Source organism: Myotis nattereri, assembly GCF_964212035.1.
Source record: "Myotis nattereri genome assembly, chromosome: 7".
Lineage (NCBI taxonomy): Eukaryota > Metazoa > Chordata > Mammalia > Chiroptera > Vespertilionidae > Myotis > Myotis nattereri.
This window is the reverse complement of record NC_138082.1, coordinates 71,930,852-71,951,787: the sequence shown is the minus strand read 5'-3', so window position 1 is coordinate 71,951,787 and position 20,936 is coordinate 71,930,852. Positions and strand designations below refer to the sequence as shown.

Sequence of the window (20,936 nt, the reverse complement as noted above, 5' to 3'; positions counted from 1 at the left end):
TAGAGGCCCGGTGCACAAAAATTTGTGCACTCGGGGGGAATGGGGGGTCCCTCAGCCAGGCCTGTGCCTTCTAGCAGTCTGGGACCCCTCAGGAGATAACGACCTGTTGGCTTAGGCCTGCTCCCGGGTGGCAGAGGGCAGGCCCAATCCCTAGGTGCAGCCCCTGGTCAGGCTCAGAGCATGGCCAATTGGGGGGTTGGGGCACCGCCCCTGTCACACTCAAGGCAGGGTCGATGGGGAGGTTGCGGTACGACCCCCTGTCATGCACAGAGCAGGGCCCATCAGGGGGTTGAGGAGCTCCCCCCTTCACTCACAGAGTAGGTCCGATAGGGGAGTTGGGGCACCGCCACGTCACACACAGAGCAGGGTGGATCAGTGGGTTGAGGCGCCACCCTCTATCACCCACAGAGCAGGGCCGATCAGGGGGTTAGGGCCCTGCCACTGTCACCCTCAGGGCAGGGCTGATGGGGAGGTTATGGCTCTACCCCGTCACACACAGAGCAGGGCCCGTGGGGGGCGGGGGGGGGGGGGGTTGTGGCGCCGCACCCTGTCACACACAGAGCAGAGTGATCAGGGGGTTTGGGCACTGCCCCTTGTCATGCTGATCCCGGTGCTGGGAGGCATATTACCCTTTTACTATATAGAATAGAGGCCTGGTGCACGGGTGGGGGCCGGCTTGTTTGCCCTGAAGGGTGTCCTGGATCAGGGTGGGGCCCCCACTGGGGTTCCTGGCCAGCCTGGATGAGGGGATGATGGCTGTTTGCAGCTGGACACACACCCTTCAGGGTGGGGGTCCCCACTGGGATGCCTGGCCAGTCTGGGTGAGGGGCTGAGGGCTGTTTTCAGGCTGGGGGTGACTGAACTCCCAACCGCTCCTTTTTTTTTTTTTTTTTATTCTGGGACAGCTTTAGCTTGAGGCTTGGCTCTAGCTCTTAGGCCTCCGCTCCTGAAAGTAGGTTTCTGGCCTTTGCATACAATGTTGCGAATCTGCTGGCTGAAGTCTGGTGGTATTTGTTAAAATGTTTCAAACTGCAGGCTCAGAGGCCTGCAGCCACAGGTGGGGAACGTTGGTTTCCTCCGTCACTGAGGCAACCAAGCCTCATGTTAGTTTCAAGCTGCCTGGCTGCCGGCTGCCATCTTGGCTGACAGTTAATTTGCATATCTCGCTGATTAGCCAATGAAAAGGGTAGCGGTCGTACGCCAATTACCATGTTTCTCTTTTATTAGTGTAGATGGTGTGTGTGTGTGTGTGTGTGTGTGTGTGTGTGTGTGTGTGTGTGTTAATTTTATGTGACAACTTGACTGGGTTAAAGGATGACCAGGTAGCTGGTAAAACATTAATTCTGGGTATGTCTGTGGAAGAGATTAGCATTTGAATCTATAGACTGAGTAGAGAAGATCAACCTCACCTATGAGGGTGGACACTATACAATCCATTGAGGGCCTGAATAGAGGAAAAAGGCAGAGGAAAGGCACATTCACTCTCCCTTCTTGAGCTAAGATCTCATCTTCTCCTGCCCTCATACATCAACACTCCTGGGCCTTGGACTATTGCACTCAGACTTATGTAGACTATCAGTTCCTTTAGTTCTGACACCTTCATGTTTGAACCAAATGCTCCAGCTTGCAGACAGTTGATTGAGGGACTTTTAGGCTTCCATAATTGTATGAGGCAGTTCTTATAATAAATCAATATCCCCTTCTTTAAGTATATATGGAGTTTGGTTTTGTTTGTGTGGAGAACCCTGATATAATCCTATCTAATAATAGGCAAATATGGTAATTGACCATACCTTCGCTATGCTTCCATCGGCTAATTGGCATGATATGCAAATTAACCACCAACAAAGAGGGCGGCCTGCAGTCACGCAGCTGAAGTGAGCAGGAGGCTTGCTTGCTACAGTGATGGAGGAAGCCAAGGTTCCTCACCTGCCGCGGCCCGCCTCTGAGCTCCAAAAGCAACAAAGTTTCAATTATAGAAGCTAAACAAACCCCAGATACCTGCTTTCAGCAGGCTGTGGCCTCAGAGGTGGAGCAAGCAGGAGCCTCTCAGCTCTCAGCTCCAGTGATGGCAACAAAGTTTCAATTATAGACAGTAAATAAATCCAAGAAAAAAAAGAAAAAAGAAAAAAGGGAGAGGCTGGGAGCTTCAGTCACCAGCCAGCCTGAAAACGGCCCTCAGCCCCTCACCCAGACTGGCCAGGCATCCCAGTGGGGATCCCCACCCTAAATGGGGTGTGGCCAGCCTGAAAACCGCCATCAGCCCCTTATCCAGGCAGGCCAGGCACCCCAGTGGGGAGCCCCACCCTGATCCAGGACACCCTTCAGGGCAAACCAGCCGGCCCCCACCCGTGCACCAGGGCTCTATCCTATATAGTAAAAGGGTAATATGCAAACTGACCCTAACAGCAAAAAGACTGGGAATGACTAGTCACTATGAGATACACTGTACAAGGGGGCAGACGCTCAATGCAGGGGTTGCCCTCTGGTGGTCAGTGCGCTCTCACATGGGAGGAGCTCTGCTCAGCCACAAGCCAGGCTGGTGGCTGCCAGTACAGTGGTGGTGGTGGGAGCCTCTCCTGCCTCCTCAGCAGCGCTAAGGATGTCCGACTGCAGCTTAGGTCTGCTCCCCACTGACAAGTGACATCCCCCGAGGGGTGCCGGGCTGCCAGAGGGATGTCTGATTGACAGATTAGGCCCGATCCCCCAGGGATCAGGCCTAAGCCAGCACGTGGTCATCCCCCAAGGGGTCCCAGACTGCAAGAGGGCACAGGCTAGGCTGAGGGACACCCTCCCCGACCTGAGTTCACAAATATTTGTGCACCAGGCCTCTAGTATATAAAATAATATATAAGTATATACATTATATATTATAAATATATTTTTTTCACTAAATCAGATAATTCTCTCTTGAAAAACTAGTTAAGTTCAAGTCAATTGATATTTACTATTCACTTGCCACATGCCACATACAAAGTTTTAATCCCTGAGTTGTAACTATTGAGATAATAAGAGTCAAATAGGAAAAAGTATAGAGAGGCATCTGGGTTTAGAGAGCTCTTTGAGCAAAGACACCTAACTGTGGAATGGTCCTGCAGTATGTGCCACAGCTGTGTCATAAGTATGGTAATAGTGTTAGGGGACATAGGGTAGAAAAAAATATCCGTTATCGGAGGGTGAAATACTGTGAATGTTGCTGAGAGGTAATGCTGATAAGGTGGTTCTATACTTTAGAGAAACTAAATATGATATAAATGAAAGTCTGACCCTAGGGAGAAATCTTAGAAATAGGAAGACACAGTTAACTTGATATCAAGTTCAACAGTTGTTCACAGTATTAATAAATTCAATGTCTCACACAAAAAAGCAACTATTGAACACTAAAAACATTGCCAATAACACATATTAGACTTTTTAAAATGTGGGTTTAACATTAATCAATATATCTACATGAATACAAATCAAAATTTTCTCTAAATAAACATAAAAAAATAAAAAACATTTTTTTCTAAGGCTCTTTTTGGAGTTTTATTTTTCTACTAGAGGTACGGTGCACAAAAATTTGTGCAATTGGGGGGGGGGGGGAGTCTCTCAGCCCGGCCTATGCCCTCTCTCAGTCTGGGACCCCTCGGGAGATAACGACCTGTAGGCTTAGGCCTGCTCCCGGGTGGCAGAGGGCAGGCCCAATCCCTAGGTGCAGCCCCTGGGGAGTTGGGGCGCCACCCCTGTCATGAACAGAGCAGGGTGGATCGGGAGGTCATGATGCCACCCTCAGCCACGATCAGAGTAGGGCCGATTGGTGGGTTGGGGCACCACCCCCTGTCACACTCAAGTCAGGGTTGATGGGGAGGTTGCGGCACCACCCCAGTCACTCACAGAGCAGGGCCCATCAGGGGGTTGAGGAGCTCCCCCGTCACTCACAGAGTAGGGCCAATAGGGGAGTTGGGGCACCGCCCCCTGTCAGACACAGAGCAGGGCGAATCAGGGGGTTGGGGTACCTTCCCCTGTCACGAACAGAGCAGGGCGGATAGGGAGGTTGTGGCCCCGCCCTGTCACACACAGAGCCGCAGGGTGATCAGGGGGATTGGGTGTTGCCCCCTGTCACGCTGATCCTGGTGCTGGGAGGCCTTGCGGCTTCGCTGATCCCAGTGCTGGGAGGCATATTACCCTTTTACTATATAGGATAGAGGCCAGGTGCATGGGTGGGGGCTGGCTGGTTTGCCCTGAAGGGTGTCCTGGATCAGGGTGGGGGTCCCCACTGGAGTTCCTGGCCAGCCTGGATGAGGGGATGATGGCTGTTTGCAGCTGGTCACACACCCTTCAGGGTGGGGGTCCCCACTGGGGTGCCTGGCCAGTCTGGGTGAGGGGCTGAGGGCTGTTTTCAGGCTGGCGGTTGACTGAAGCTCCCAACTGCTCCTTTTTTTCTTTTTTTTTTTTTTTTTTTTTAATTCTGGGCCAGCTTTAGCTATGGCTCCAGCTCTGAGGCCTCTGCTGCTGAAAGCAGGTATCTGGTTTGTTTGGGTTCTATAATCAAAACACTGTTTCAACTCCAGCTCTGAGATCCCGGCTGGCTGAAAGCAGGTTTCTGGGGTTTTGTTTAGCTTCTATATTTGTAACAATGTTTCAAACTGCAAGCTTAGAGGCCGGCAGCGGCAGGCAGGGAACGTAGGAGTCCTCCATCACTGAAGCAAGCAAGCCTCATGTTCCTTTCAAGCTGCCTGGCTGCCAGCCGCCATCTTGGCTGGCAGTTAATTTGCATATCGCCCTGATTAGCCAATGGGAAGTTTAGCAGAGGTATGCCTAATTACCATGTTTCTCTTTCATTAGATAGGATCATACATAGTAGTAAGTGACAATGGCCATCAAGATACAAAAATGAAAGCTTTCAAAGAACAAACCTATTCCTTAATTAGAAGGATACAATAATAAAATTTCTATGTGAAAAAAAATCTATAAAGTATTCAGATCTACCTCCATAGATCTGAATACTTTATAGATTACCCCAAAATGTATCAGTTCTGCACAATTTAAATAGTTTTATTATATTAAGAAAAGAAACATTTATTAACAACACAACTATATCTTATCTGTTAAAGAAATATTTTCCCGTAAAGGCTTTTAGATAAAATAGTACATACTAGCTTTTCACTAAAGATACATGACCATTACCAATTGAAATCTGAGGATCAAATCTGTTTCCTAAGATCTACCCTTATAAGGAGAATCAACCATGAGAAAGATAATCTGAGGGCTTAATATTATTTTAGATAAACAAGTTGTGTATTGTACATGATCATACACTTTTTATTCAATTTTTTAAAAATTTATTTATATTTTAGTAACAGATAAATTATAAGTATCATAAAGCTAGAAAAATGTTCATATTCTAGAAAAACACAAACATAAAATTTGTGTCTGAACCATTTCTACATCCTGCATACTGTCTTAACAGTGGGCCCTTAATCAATAGTAAAAGAAAAGTCCACTTAAATACTTATCTTCCTTGTTGTAAATATATCTCCTCTGAGATCCCACTTTTCCTTAAAGTTACCATTGTTTTTCATGCATTTAAAATGTAGCCAAACATTCAGAAAGAAATCTACATTCTTCTCTCCTTCCTTACTTTTCACATAACCAACTACCATCTTGGTTTCTATCATATAGGGTGTTCAAGACATGTCCCATAATTGCCATCTAATTGCAAGTTGATATTCTTTGATGCTCTCTACTCTTTTGACTTTGGGGAATCTACTCTTTGATAATTACTCTGCACTTTCTATTTACTTTTGTTGATTTCTCCATATCTTCTTTCTCTTCATCATAGTATGCCACACAGCCTGTGTTCTATTCTCAACAATCTTCACCTTTTCCTTTCAGATCTGTTCTCTGACTGTGCCAGTCCTCTTTCAAGAAATGTGTTCAGTAATCAGCCCTCTAAAATTACTGCATTTTTTTTTCAAAATACTGAGAAAATATGAGTTCATCTATAAAGTCTTTTTTTAAAAAAATATATTTTATTGATTCTTTATAGAGAGGAAGGGAGAGAGATAGAGACTCAGAAACATCGATGAGAGAGAAACATTGATCAGCTGCCTCCTGCACACTTCCCACTGGAGATGTGCCCACAACCACAGCACATGCCCCTGACCGAAATCGAACCCGGGACCTTACAGTCCGCAGGCCGACACTCTATCCACTGAGCCAAACCAGCTACAGCTATAAAGTCTTTTTTTTTTTCTCTCAGTTGATCTCTATTCAGTTGTTTTCCCATAACACTTTGGTGATATATATATTATAACAACTGTCAAACGGTATTTTGATTTTTTAAAAAACCCATTTATCTAATCAAATGAATATTAAATTCTCAAAAGTAAAAATCACTTTGGGATTAGTACAGATTAAAAAAGGCAGCAGAACGTAGGAGCTATAGCCAAGACATGGACTTAAGAATCAAGCAGAGGTCTCAGGCATCCATCACTTCCTAGGATATAACCTCTGTGCTATTATCAGTGAAATGGGTACAACAATTAATAATAAAAATTACATAACATTCTAATTGTATACATACAATGTTTAAAGTACTTAACACAGTGCTGTCACAAAGTATTTGCTAAACCAGTTTAACTGTCAATCATTCCCCTTTCAAATTTACACAGGGTCTCACTCATCACAGGTTCCCAGTACATATTTGGTGAATGAATTAATGAATGCATGATAACAGAATGTAATTATCTCTTTTATACTTCTTTTAAGATTTAAGTTCATTTGAGGAATTCAGTAAGTTTTACTCCTGAAAGCAGAATAAATTTTAGGGCATAGAAAACCAAGGCACAGACAAATTTTTCATAAAGCCAAATGCAAATAGAGATGTAGACAGAGATACAGAAAGTAAGAGGGGTTTGCTCCAAGCCCCTCCAATTAGCATATTTTACTGACTGCATTTATCAGATCAGCTGATTATGACCTTAGCAGGCCAGTTGCCCCTGGTGATACTTGGTAAGAGCACGATGTGGAAGAGAACAGTATTGCGGGCCACCATGCCATGGGCGATATATTCTGGTGACATGGGCAGCCTCTGAACAGGCCATGGTCCTGAGGCTTACTTGTGGGGAGAAGGCAGGGTGAGCCTGAAATGTCATGTGTGCTTTGCCTGGGAACAGCAAGAGAGCAACAAGGTTAAAGAAGGCTGGGCCCCAGAGCAGGCATTGCCAGTGTCCTAAAAGTGAAGCAATGAAAGTGCCTACATTAATGCTTGGCCAAGGATCACCCTGGATTTCCTAACTGAAATATCCAGGAATCCATTGTCCTTTCCTTCAGTTGCACTGCCAAGGTTCAGGCCCTCACCACTTTCATCTGAAGTGTTGCCATACCTTTGATATGTGGTCCTCCCTGATCTCAAGGGCTTTCCTCCACATGCCAACGAAGGTCTCCTTCAAAATCAAACTCCTTCAGCTCAAGCCTCTGCCTCAGACCTCATTGGCTAATTACTCTTTAAAGGATCCTGTGGAATCCCTTACTCATGGCATAAATTGGATTCCAGTTTGTCTTTCTAGTTTTATTGCCTCGCAACCCTCCGTCTGCCAACTCTATAGTCATTCTTAATTCTAGCTATATTAAACCATTCCTAGCCATTAGGTCTCCTACATGTGCCTTTGCTTATGTTATTCTTTTTCCCCGCAGAATGTTCTTCCCAACCTCACTGAACTACATCAGTTGCATGAACAAAAGGTTGCCTTCCCTGTAAAGTCTTCCATGTTCCCATGTCCCATTTTGAGTGAGTCACTTGCCCTGTTAAGATTTCACTGTGGGGTGTTTTTTTTTTTTATTACTGTGTTCACAATTACATTATTATAGATTAATTACTTGCTTATAAATTCCTAACCCCTCTAATTAGTGAGTTCCTTGATGCCTAGAGTTTACGTTCATTCATCTTCACTTATCTAGGATTGAGCACACTTTCAGGGTCTTATAAATATTTGCTGAAAACCTGGAGGAATTTAGGGTAGAGACAGGGAAAAGGTAGGACTAAAGAAGGGTTGTCTGTCTTCACCTGCATAAGCTGCTAAACTTGAGTATGAACTGAGAAATGAATCAATTTCTTGAAATAGTTTATGTACATTTTATAGACTAAAATTTAAAGTGGTATTTATGGATGTGTTTTATTTAAAAATATTGGTTTAACATATTCAAATATCTTCCAGAAAAGAGTAATATCCAATTTTCCTATGCAATTATTTTAATAACTTCCAATATTTTCCCAACTATTGTATAAAGAATCACATTTTCTTGAATAAAAACAGATCTTTTTGAATAAAACTGCAGAATTTTGGTAAGGAGACATCTGACTTTAAATACCATTGTGCTTCAAAACTATTATTAAGTACTCTGAGACACCTCCATGGGTGTCTTTGAGTGCCTATCAGGGTTTCTACTTGCAACATTGGGTCTTAAGAAGTGTGTCAGATATGATCCCACCTCTAAAGCTCAAATACACAATTAAAAGATAACTTGCACTGTAATGAATGTTGATAGTTTCCTCAAAAGTGGTCCTTGAAATTTCTCAGAGGAAATGAGTTTGACAAACTGAATTGAGAAAGTCTGATTTCAACTATTCAGAAATAACATTTCTAGAATTTTTAGCAGGTACATTTTTTTCTGTATAGAAGTCTTAGTGATTAAGGTAAGATCATTTCTAGTAAAATTTTGGGATACAAAATAAGGTATTTTTCATCAGTACTTGAAGTGAAAAGTCAGTTACTAAATAAGAACTACCACTCCAAATATGGTATATAGCGATAGAGTCTAAAAATACCTGCTTCTACACTTCTCTTTAAAAGCACTAGTCTACCTAATATATTCCATTAGACAGTTTCATGAACTTGTTCATTCCCTCCATTACATTTCTAGGCTTTCTGACTATGGTGCATACAATTGTCGGTGAGCAAAGCACAGGTTAAGTGTGTATGACACAGATGAGCCCGGGGATTAAGTATACACTGAAATGCACGTGGATGTTCATGATTTAAGCCAATGGACTGTGGCCTGAAATGATGTCACACGAAGTGGAGCGGTAAGTGGAAGGTTAAACCTACTTGCATCTCGGCTCATTAAACGCAGTTAAAGTGCAAATCCCCTCATTCTGACAGTAGTGATCACAGGGGTTCTCTTTCTGGTCACAGCGCTGACTTTTAAACCCCACAGAGCATCTGCAGAATTTCAGTAAAATACAGCTAAATAAAGCATCTGACTTGGTATTTTTTGTTAATATGTTTCAAATTTACTTCATACAGAATATGTGATTAACATTGTTCTCAGGTACGCTCACTTCTCTCTCATACAAACTCATCACATGCTACTCTGACGAGGTGGGTACAGAATGCGGGCAGGGGTCTTATGTGGGCATTACCCTTCTGGTCAAGCAGGAATAAAGGAAAACTCAAAGTAGAGGACACATAAGTTGAATAGCTTTATTTCAAGTTGTCTATTCTGGACCATTAGTTATTTGAGAGGAGGAAATAATAAATTCCAGATTTTCTTAAAGCACAGAATCTCCAATACTTTCCAAACATTTAGAAACCCAGGTTCGAGTTAATGTATTACAAAGGAGCAAGGCTTAATAGGTCTGCATAGTACAACAGTCTTAAAATGAATACAAATATCAAAAGCATTAGACACCTGCAACTATACCTAAAAATCTTTTGAAAAGAATGACCTTAAGTACTGAAGTATTCATAATAGGATCATGTCTGGGTTTCACATATCTGAATAAAGTCAATAAAACTAAAACAATTTCCCCCAACACTTCCAAGTTCAAAAATCTATGAATGTCTGAAATGGGTATGATGCTAAAATTTAAATGAGTTCTCCTTATGAAGTCACTAGCCAACTGATGAAGGAGGAGATTCTGTAGCACAAGAGCCAATGAGAGAAAATACCTGATCAAAGGTGTCCACGAAATATTTATTTAAAATGTATTTCCCCCAAGAAAGGAGAACAATAGAGCAGGGATTCCATGTACAACCAAAGTCATACTATTAAAAGCCCACAAAGTTGTAAAATACTCACAGACACACAGGTACATTTGTCTCAGGGTCCAGCTGACATGTGCCACCATTGTAACAGTAGCCGTCACATAACTGACAGCTAGAGGCAATCTTTCCATTGGTGCAGCTGCAACAACAAAGGAAATGAAATCTCATCATTACTGGCATCATCATTGTTTAAAGCTGACACAAATTCTCCGCACATGATAATATTCATCATAGAGGAGTCATGCAGGGGATGGCCAAAAGTAAGTTTTCAGAAAGGCAGACTTGTTAAAGGCAAATATTTTTTAACAGAATAATGATAAAATTATTATTTTGGTAACTTTCAAATTTTCAACCCATTTGCTTTATATAAAAATTTAATTTAGCTAGATATATGTGTGAAAAAGATATACTCTAATTCCTATCACTTACACTTTGAGGAGATGTTATCTTCAATATCTTATTCCCTTTTCCTATAACTAGAATTTGGTGAGATCAGTGTGAATTATAAACCATATGATCATATACTCCGGAGGCAAATGCCTCATCTATTCCTTCTAATCTGGAAATCTAGTCCAAAGAATTATTAATGAGTTTTAGTTTTCATATTTTGTAAGAAAGTATAGGATTATGCTGTAATCACATGTACCCCACTGCATTTCTTTGAATATGTATTGCAATTAATGTAAACCTTTTTATTCTAACAACAACAAAAACAAGACAAAACATGGAGCAGCCCATTGCAAAAATAAATAGTACTGTTATAGTAACAATATGCAATATAGCAACAAAGTAATGAAGTAGCCTTACATGGAATACTTATGGAAATGATTCAACATATGGCATATTTACATGTCTGAGATAAGAATAAACTATGACTATTGCTACAGGGGAAAACAAGTATGATGATAATAGGAAAACAAATTTCTTATTTGCCATGTTATATTTTTAAATTAATAAATAAGTACTACTATGTTGGACATTAAAAATTGTTTGGGAAACAGAAAAAAAACTGCATTTGCATTCCAAATTTCCAAGGGACCTCTTCTATAAGAAGTATGGTAGTAGAATTATACAATCCTGGGACCAACTAAGAATGATAACACATCCTGACAATATTTTGGTTGTGAGATCATGTTAGTACTAGGTGCTAGGAAGCAATCAGTGATATCACAATAAATCTAGACATAACCTTGACAAAGAAATCAGGCTGCAATATCATTGATTGATCACTTTGACCCTTTCCCTAATGGATATCTACTACAGTACATCCATCAAAGGGCAATTGCCAATGATAGGTTAGATGCCTGAAATATTGGTTAGCAATCCTGTAGTTCATTTATTTTGTGCATATTTGTTGGACTTCATGTGGTTGGCAGAGAAGCAGGAAATGGACTAAACTGCTTATAACTTTTTCTGGGTGCTTAATTTAAAAATATTGTTAAGGACATGAATTTTAAAATCACATTTATTTTTAAGATGAACAGAAGCAATGAGTGAACTGGAGATAAAGAAAGTGGGACCAAATATGGGGGGAGAGGCAGTGGTTTAAAGTTTCCAAGATTTAACAGAGACTGTCACATCCTTTATAATCTATGAAGGCACGCGAATACAAATTCACACATATTCAGCGGTATTGGTGTCTGTATGGTAAGTGGGTTGAGGAGGCTGTTCCTTGTCCTCCATGCCTACCCTCCTTAAAAATCAAAGAGCAGAAAGTTAGTTTCTTGTTCTGTCAAAGGTACAACATCAAAGAGAAAAATAGCTCATTATGCATGAAGTGATTTTCCATACGAAAGATAACTATACACCAAATACCAGCTTTTAAAACAAAAAATGCATATTTATTCATTGCTCTTAAACTTCTGCTTCCACAAGTAATAAAAGACGTTGCCTCTTTCTCAAGGTTATTTTTTTGAATTCTCAATTGAAGACAGAAATTTGTATATATTTCAAATTAAAAACACAAATTATCCAAATCATTATAATGCATCAGAGTACAGTTCATTTTTTTAAAAAACTTCACCTGAGCATATTTTTTCATTGATTTTTAAAGAGAGGGGAAGAGAGAGGGAAAGACAGAGAGAAATATCAATGTGAGAGAAACACATAGATTGATTGTGTCCTGAATACACCCCAACCAGGGCCTGGGCCAGGGAGAAGCCTGCAACCGAGGTACTTGTCCTTGACCAGAATGGAACCTGAGACCTTTGGTCCATAGGCCGATGCTCTATCCACTGAGTCAAACTGTCTAGGACTAGCTCACATTTCTAATGCTAGTTTTTATCATAATTTTATTACAGACATATGTCTCACACACATGCACAGACAGTTTGTTATATATCATTTTCCAAAAGTTAATTAGTAGTTATCCAGTAGACGAAAATAATACCATAGCAATCAACATCAAAGCCATTGTGTCGACTACTAAATATTACGAAAAAATCTTTCTTTATCAACATTTACTTAGATTTACAGAGGAGAAAAAAAAAATTCAATTAGCTCCATGTTATCTCTATGCTCATTATACTTGACAGAGTATCTATTCTAATTGACAGTTCATAGGCTGGCTACACATTAGAAACACACCTATTAGGAATCACAAGCATACATAGCAGCTGGACTTTTCCTACTTAAAAGATTTACATTAACTCGTTTGTGTTTCTGTTTTAGTATCAGTTCTTTACATCTGAAACAAATTCCAATATCACTGTAAACTTCATTCACTGCTTAGATAAAGCATATCCTAGAAATGAAAACAAACGTCTAATAATTTCAGCATACCCAGAGTCCTGTTTGGCATGTACGTTTTATGGTCTGTCTAATAAATCAAGTATTATACTCCTACTTGTAAACTTCCACTATCTACTCAATTGCTACCAACTATTATTTACCTATTTTTACATATATTTTTCTGAAAAAGATCTTTTAAGAGTCAGGAGTACATGTTGAACCTCAATAGCCTACTCGAGTTATAAGGCTCATGTGTTTTGGTCGGCAGAGCCAAGTTCCCTGTAGAGCAGGCAGCACTGATGCCCTAGAGTCCCGCCCTCCCTTCCTGTCCTGGAACTTCCCCATGTAACGGAGACAGAGCATGTGACTCTGTCTGAACTTTCTAAGGTAAACTGAGTGGGAACCTGCCTCACAGCCTGCCGTAGGTGAGGGCCATAGTTCCCTGCGAGGATGAAATGGGTTGTGAAGAGGACTCTACAGCGCATTCCTGAGATGGTGCCCTGGACAGGAAGAAAGACATACGCCCACTAATTGAATTAGAGCTCTGGCAGGCTAAAGTCTCATCACAAAGAACTGACGGGCTTAATAAGTAAACACGATTTTAGCAGTTTATATGAAAATGCATTTTGCTTTTATGTACTTACCAAAGGCACATATTTGTAATTAGTCATATTTTCAATTACTTTACTTTAAAGAAAAAATAAGGTACTTTCACACAAACCAATTAGAGGGTTTGCGTAAATGACATTCATGATGATAACACAAATCATATTTAGAGTAAATTCTAAAATGAGAGTAAATAAAAGGGAAAAATGTTGATGCTGTAGGTAATAAAGTTTTATGGGCCTTGTTTGGCAGAGCACCGTAACTCAGGGCTGGCGCCCTCGCACAGCTGTGGCGGCGGGAGCTGTGGCAGGAACACTCACGGCCTGCTTTTCTGTCTCATATCATCATTTATTAGCTCCTAAGCAAGGCAAGTGGTATATAAGTCCAGTGCTTTATAAGTTCTTCTTTTAAAAGGTTGTTGAAAGAAGTTTGGAGTGAGGATTGACCTCTAACCTCAGTGGCATAAACTCGTTTCATGAAGAGACTGAATGACATTACCCTTTAGCTGCAAAGATCTGTTTTCCATTCACTTGACCTTGAAGCCAAAGGGCAAAAGATAATGTAACCAAAGTGTAACTTGGACATTTTTGTTTTAGTTGCTCCCCAGGAAACATTATTCCTTTTCCTTATTTTTATGTTCAAAGTAAAAATAACAACAAAACAAAACAACAACAACAACAAAAACCCCACATAATGTTTGATTCCATTAGACGGGTCCTTTGCTTCTCCCCCAAAAGGATCGTTTAGTGACAACAGAGAGCCAATACTCACTGTAGAGAATAATAATGAAACAATTAAAAGCCTGAGCTATCCTAATTTAGGAATATTACATATAGCTTTCTGAAGGTATGTTGCATTTTACTATTTCTTGCTTACTATTATAAATATTCTATATAGGGAATGATCTGACCATATCATTACATGATTAATATTCATGTTCACACGATGTGCATAACAGGTGTTGAATAATTTAGATTTAATTTAAATGAACTGAACTTTATCTCCAACAAAAAAACCCCACAAAAACACAAGGATGCAATAGTCACCATATTTTAGAATAAAAAGAATTTACATTGTTTTTACAGTTTTTTGCTGGACTGCTAAACCCTTTGGGTTAAAATACTTTAATTATTAATTGATGTCCACTTACTTGCAAGATATATCATCACTGTCTTTATTTATAACACAGTGCCCGCCGTGGCATCTTATACATTTGTCAACCTCACATTTTGGTCCTTCATAGCGTGTTGGACAGACACAGTCAACGCTTCCGTCATTCCCAATAGTACAGGATTCAGAATTCACACAGTAGTGGTGACACACATCTACGAAGAATGCACAACAGAAAAATAAAATTATATTACAAGATATTTTTCTTCAGTCACAATAAATGTTTCCATTTCATTTAATATTTAAAGTCAGTTGATCAATATGTAGATTAATTTAACAAAACAGCTTGTAATAACATGGAACTAGAAATTTCTAATAATGCTATTGATTTGATTCCTCTTTTTGCCTGAGTTGGGAATCATTTCAGCTGCCTAAGGGGAAACGGGTTATATGGATATAATGCTAGCTGACAAACTCTTCGGTTTCTGAATTTTAAAGTTTAAGTCAACAGGCTCCTTAGCTTTCCTTCTGGGGAGCAATATTAGTATTCTGAAATGAGCAGAAATGCTCAAGTTTTCTTAGATGTACCACTTTTCATCCAGAGAACAGGGTGGTGTATGGTGAACAGGGGACTCCTCCCTCTGCACCAGGCCTTGGTGTGATGGAGAGAAGCCCCCTGGACACGTGCCAGAGCAGGTTTTCTAAGACCTGGGCAGGTGGGCAGACAATAGGTGTGCCTCTGATGAAACGCCAAGGGAAAGTGGCCTGGGAAACTGGCTGGTCCATCATGGGTGGGAAAGGATAGCGTTTCTGTTAGTCTATTGTCCCCTCCCAGGTGAGAACATAACCTGCTCATCAGGCAGAGGGAAAGCCGCCCTGGAGTCTGAGCTCTTTGCTTTGAAAGAAGTTCCTTAGTGAGCATTACAGACAATTTCCTCAACTACGAAGGAAGACGTCCTCAAATATTTATTCCCATACCTCTTTTTTTATACTTCCTGAACATGAGTAATAAAAACAAAGATCATTTAGTGGGATAGCCACACTAATTCTGTAACTAGACATTCAGCCTCTGTCTTTTGAAAAGCAGACATGTCTACATCTATGTTTATGAATATATTATAATTTACAACATTCAAAATGTTGACATTCACAATACAAATAATATTAAGCAAAGTAAATGATTAAATTGATACCAGAGTTTGGATTTGGAAGCAGCAATTTCCTTTTAGCTATCTAAATGTGAAGCAATGTTAAATGAGATTAGCTGAGATAAAAATCACAATTTATAAACTTTAACCTGCTCAAAGACAATTATAGTGGATGAGACAAATTAAAACATAATTTATTATTCTCATGTTTATATATTTATTTAGCCCTTTATTAAATCAGACAGAAATTAAATTTATTGACAGACTTGCTTCATATTTACGGAAATTTATTTCATGCAATCTCATACTTTCTGTTGCATTATGCCAAGTACCCACATTGATATTCAATGCTTACAAGAGTCTATACTTAACATGAGTTTTAGCTATACTCAAGAAGAGTTATATACTCAAAAGTGAAAGAATTGGAGATCTAAAAGTTAAATCTGTTTATTTGTACACAACATGCATTTTATTTGCATTTAAGAAGAATGTATTAGCAACAACCTATATGATCATCTAGTACTGTCTCCAATTCATGCAAAATTCTCTAAAGAACACTCATTGGTCAGATTTCTAGATAACTCTTATTTAGAAAGAACTCTTTTAAAACTCTCCCAGTTGCTTTACATTTCATTATTTGGTCTTGGGTCAGCTATCTATTGGAACACAGAAGTTGCCTAAGGTATCTTTGCAAATCTTCATATAATTTTCTTTTTTCAGAAGTTTACAAAATGGTATTTCATCAGAATCATGTAGAAGACTTATTTGTAAGCACAGATTTCAGTGCCTTTCCCTATGTCCCACCACCACCCACCCCTAGATTCTAATTCATAAATCTGAGATGAGGCCCAGGTGATTTCCATGGGGCAGATATTGGGGAACGAGAGTTTGGGAACTAGAGAGTGTAAGAAATGATGATATGGAGGTAATATCACAGTAGCAAAGAAACTACATTCTCTAATTCAGGGGTCCTCAAACTAAGGCCCGTGGGCCACATGCAAATACAGATATTGTATTTGTTCCCGTTTTGTTTTTTTACTTCAAAATAAGATATGTGTAGTGTGCATAGGAATTTGTTCATAGTTTTTTTTTTTTTTTAAGCTATAGTCTGGCCCTCCAACGATCTGAGGGACAGTGAACTGGCCCCTTGTTTAAAAAGTTTGAGGACCCCTGCTCTAATAGTTATAAATGATTTGATTTGACTTAAATAGATTATTTCTTGACTAACTTTGTGAAACTTAATTAAATGTAATTTTAAATCTAAAATCTTGAACCTCTTTGTTTTTATAACCATATTGCTGAGAAAACTTGAGAGACATTCTGAAGGTTGATGATTGCCCTTCACCACACTAAAGCAAGGAATAGTTGGCACTTGCCGATGGTGCTAAAGGACAATGATAAAGGCTTATCTACAATTCACCAATTATACGTAATTTTGCTGCATAAATTAAATCTGTTTTAGAATAAGCTTTAAAAGATGTAAAAATATACACAACTCATAAGTAATTGAGGAAATAAAAATTAAAACTTCAAAAAATACCATTGCACACCCACCAAATTGACCACAAATAGCAAAAACTCTCATATATTGCTAGTGGGAACGTAAATTGGTTCAACCAATGTGAAAAAGTGTTGAAAGTATTTACTAAATGTGAACATGCCAACATCTTAGGACCTAGCATTTCTACTCTTAATATATAGCCAAGAGAAAAGTAAACATATGTGCACATAACTTGTACATAATGTGCATAGCAATCTGTTTAGAACGATCCAAAACCTGAAAATAATCCAAATGTTAACACAAGAAAGATGGATAAACTGCGGTTCACTCAAACAATGGAATAAACAGATAGATGATGGATAGATAGATAGATAGAGAAATGATTAATGAAACATAAAATATGAATGAGCCACTCAAGAATAATACTGGAAGGAAAAACTGGACAAAAAATGATATACTACTTTTTATTTATATACAGTTCAAGAGGCAAAACTAATCTATGGTTTTAGAAATAAAAAAGGAGATAATTGGGAAAAGGGGGAGTAAATAAAAGGGGTAGACTAAAGGAAGACAGGTTAGAAGATCACATAGGTGATAGGAAACATTTCATTGGAGGGGAAGGATAGGGAAGGGATTGAAGACAGAAGAGAGGAATGGAAGATTGAAAAGAGTGCAGCCAGACTGGCCAGTAAGTGGCAGCAAGAACAAACAGTCTATGGAAAGGAAATTTATGGAAAGGAAAGCTGGTGGAACAACATGGTTGATTCTCATTTTGAACATGAGTAATTTAACCATGAGAATAACATGGAAGCGGTGGATCCATAATTGATTATTTGCTGGGGACATGCATGTATTTAATTGGATACAGGGAGCTGTAGGAACAGTTATATTTATATATATATATATATATATATATATATATATATATATATATATATAACAGTTACATATATATATATATATATATATATATATATATATATATAACAGTTACATATATATATATAGATAGATAGATAGATAGATAGATAGATAGATAGACAGGACATCAGCACTCAGAGAGAAGATGACCCAATTGAAAGGCTAAGGCAAGTAAAAAACAAGAAACCAAAATCAGTCTGAATTATGTCCACTATGCCAAGAACCAGCATAGTTTACTACCAGCAAAATCTTCCTTCTTGTGGGACATTCCATCTCATAAATTTTGAGCATTTTATCTCCCTGAATAGCATAACAATTGAGATGTCCTGTATATAAAAAGAAGGAGCAATAGCGAAATGTAATGAATCTGTGCTAAGAAAGTATAAATTACCATTAAATTATATAATAACACTTTATATTCACAATATAAAAATTATTATAACCTCTATAGGATAATTACACTAAAGTTGCATACATAGTAGCAACAAACACAATCATGTAATCTAAAGAACAACACTGGGTATGTAATTACAGATTATTCACATGGTAATTAAGTAGATGGAACTGGAGAATAAGTCAATGGCTATTTTCTGCAACAAAATGAAGCATTTATCAAGGGAGATTATCATTGCACTCGGTCTCTCTCCGTTTCTCTCTTATTCTATCATTTCTTTTCAAGCAGCCAGACATGCAAGGGCATACTTCCTCGTTAATCTTCAAAGAGTATCTTAATAGACTGCATAAAAATATATGCATGTATGAGTATACATATAGGTTTATGAATATTCATGGAGACACAGATGTCTATAAAATCTCTGGCTGCATTTAATATTTTCCCCAAATATTTCTTTTTATTTAAAAGTAATTGCTAAGACTATTTAGCTATTAACTTATATTTGTAAATGGGCCATTCAATTGTAATAGTTCGTGAAGTATGAAATTTATTTAAAGAGAAGAAAACCTAACTAAAATAATACTACCTAAAAAGGAGCTGAAGATACTCAGTAAGAATAATGGGGAACCTGAAGATTCTTTAACTGGTAATATAGAATGGTTATGTTGGGGAGACTAAATTATACAACTACATGTATGTACATCAATTTTCTACTTCAGGGAATTTTGTCCTGGCCTTAAAAGAAAAAGTTCTGTGAATTGGCTTTAAGATTAATAATTTAAACAAGCCTTTGATTATTTAGTACTGCACACACACACACACACACACACACACACACCAATAAATTAACAGTAGAACTGATCACTTTCACAAAGAAGACTAGGTAAGTTCCACAGTACATATTGCTAGACATCTCAGAACTGAACTCCAGTTTCAGTGCAATTCACACTCCAGGCTTCACTGATACTTAGTTGTGTGCCAGGAGCAACAGGCCTATGACTTCTGCTAATATTCTTCCTTCATGAGGTGTATGGCTGCTTTTATGTATGTATAAAATGGAGAAGAATTTCCAAGACAGTATTCTGTAAACTTTAGATGAATACTTATACCAGGGAGACATAATAAGAATAATAAACAAAACACTGGTCAGAATATGAGGGATTTGGAGGTTAAATTTAGTCCTTTTTCTGGCTAATGGTGTCATCTCATGTGACTTGACTTATGTCTCCAAGACACCCTTTGGTCATTTTTGAATAGAGGCTGTATTACTGAACATGCTTAAGAGTATATCATGACTCCCTCCTCACTCACCCATCCTCTATAATGGCCTTTCTTATCACAGTGAACCGGTCTGATTTTAGTCGAAAAAAAAGGGGGGGGGGTGTTGTGTGTGACATCTGTAATATTTCCAACAATAAAGACAAGTAAATAAATAAATAAACACAACAAAAGAATAAGTGAGCCTAACTGTAGAAAATAAACTCTTATTTTTTAATACTTCATACACTGGCTCAGGAAAATAATCTAGAAAGCAATTTTGAATATCTTTAGTGTTCTCTTTCCTTTCTGTGTCTCTAAAACTGGTGCACCTCCAATTTCCTAGATATCTGCGGGTCTATCGGCCAGTCAGAGTGTCTAAGGGCCCTTCAGCAGCCAGAGCGCAGGCCCAGCAGAGCTGGCCTGAGGCCGCCTTGACCTGCAATGTCAGAGAGCAGGAACTCAAACCAGACCTCCACGCCTCACACTTCATGTGTCACTCTCAGCCTCCTACCCCAAGCCAAGGGATATCTGCCTCTCCAGGCACTGTCATCGATTACAGCACTGGATTCTCTTTCCTGAAGGGACCACCTAACCATCTATGTGACCTACTCATTATTATGCAGAATCAAATCTGGGTCCTCTAGCAATGAGACCAAGTTAACAGGCAAGGTGTCACAAAGTAACACAAGCCTGAAGGGTCACCATTCACTGACATCTAGATGGAAAGTTCTCTGGAAAAGTTCTAAGATTCTTAAATATGTTAATAAGAGGGATTGTGGCCATTCCTTGTCTAGAGCCAGTTTTTAATCTATCTTGGTGTATGAGGCAAAAGAGATATAGCAACTTGTATACATTTGCTTAGAATTTTATGACTATTGTTCTTGAAGGTTTATATAAGGAGACAGAAAAACATTTAAGAAATACTAGAATTTATTCTTTTTTACAGTCCTCAAATGTTTTATACACCTTAGGTATTTTAATAATTAAACTTATGGTATAGTCCTAAATATATCTTCCAATTTCAGAACCGACTTGAATAAAGTAGAAAACATACTTAGTCCAGGTGCTAATTAAATATTCACTAGGGAAAGAAATGTGTGCAAATCTGTGACTAAAGCTGATAAATTTTCATCAGGAAAGCATGTCTAAGAAAATTAGCATTTTTCTAATTTACTACTAAAAATAGAAATATATCTCAAATATTTCAGTAGAGAAAACTGAAAAAAAATAAAGGA

General features: G+C 38.9%; 1 protein-coding gene across 2 annotated transcripts in view; it reads right to left on the bottom strand.

Annotated features, from left to right (window-relative positions):
- Positions 1–20,936, bottom strand: part of LRP1B (LDL receptor related protein 1B) — a 1,698,272-nt gene that overhangs the window by 38,130 nt on the left and 1,639,206 nt on the right. The window contains exons 85-87 of one of the 2 annotated variants that reach the window (XM_081095916.1): positions 14,518–14,692; positions 10,066–10,170; positions 9,093–9,206 (exon numbers count right to left, since the gene is read on the bottom strand). In XM_081095916.1, the coding sequence (XP_080952042.1) occupies positions 9,093–9,206; positions 10,066–10,170; positions 14,518–14,692 (394 nt within the window). The remainder of the gene's footprint in view (positions 1–9,092; positions 9,207–10,065; positions 10,171–14,517; positions 14,693–20,936) is intronic. The other variant, XM_081095917.1, reaches the window with a different exon arrangement.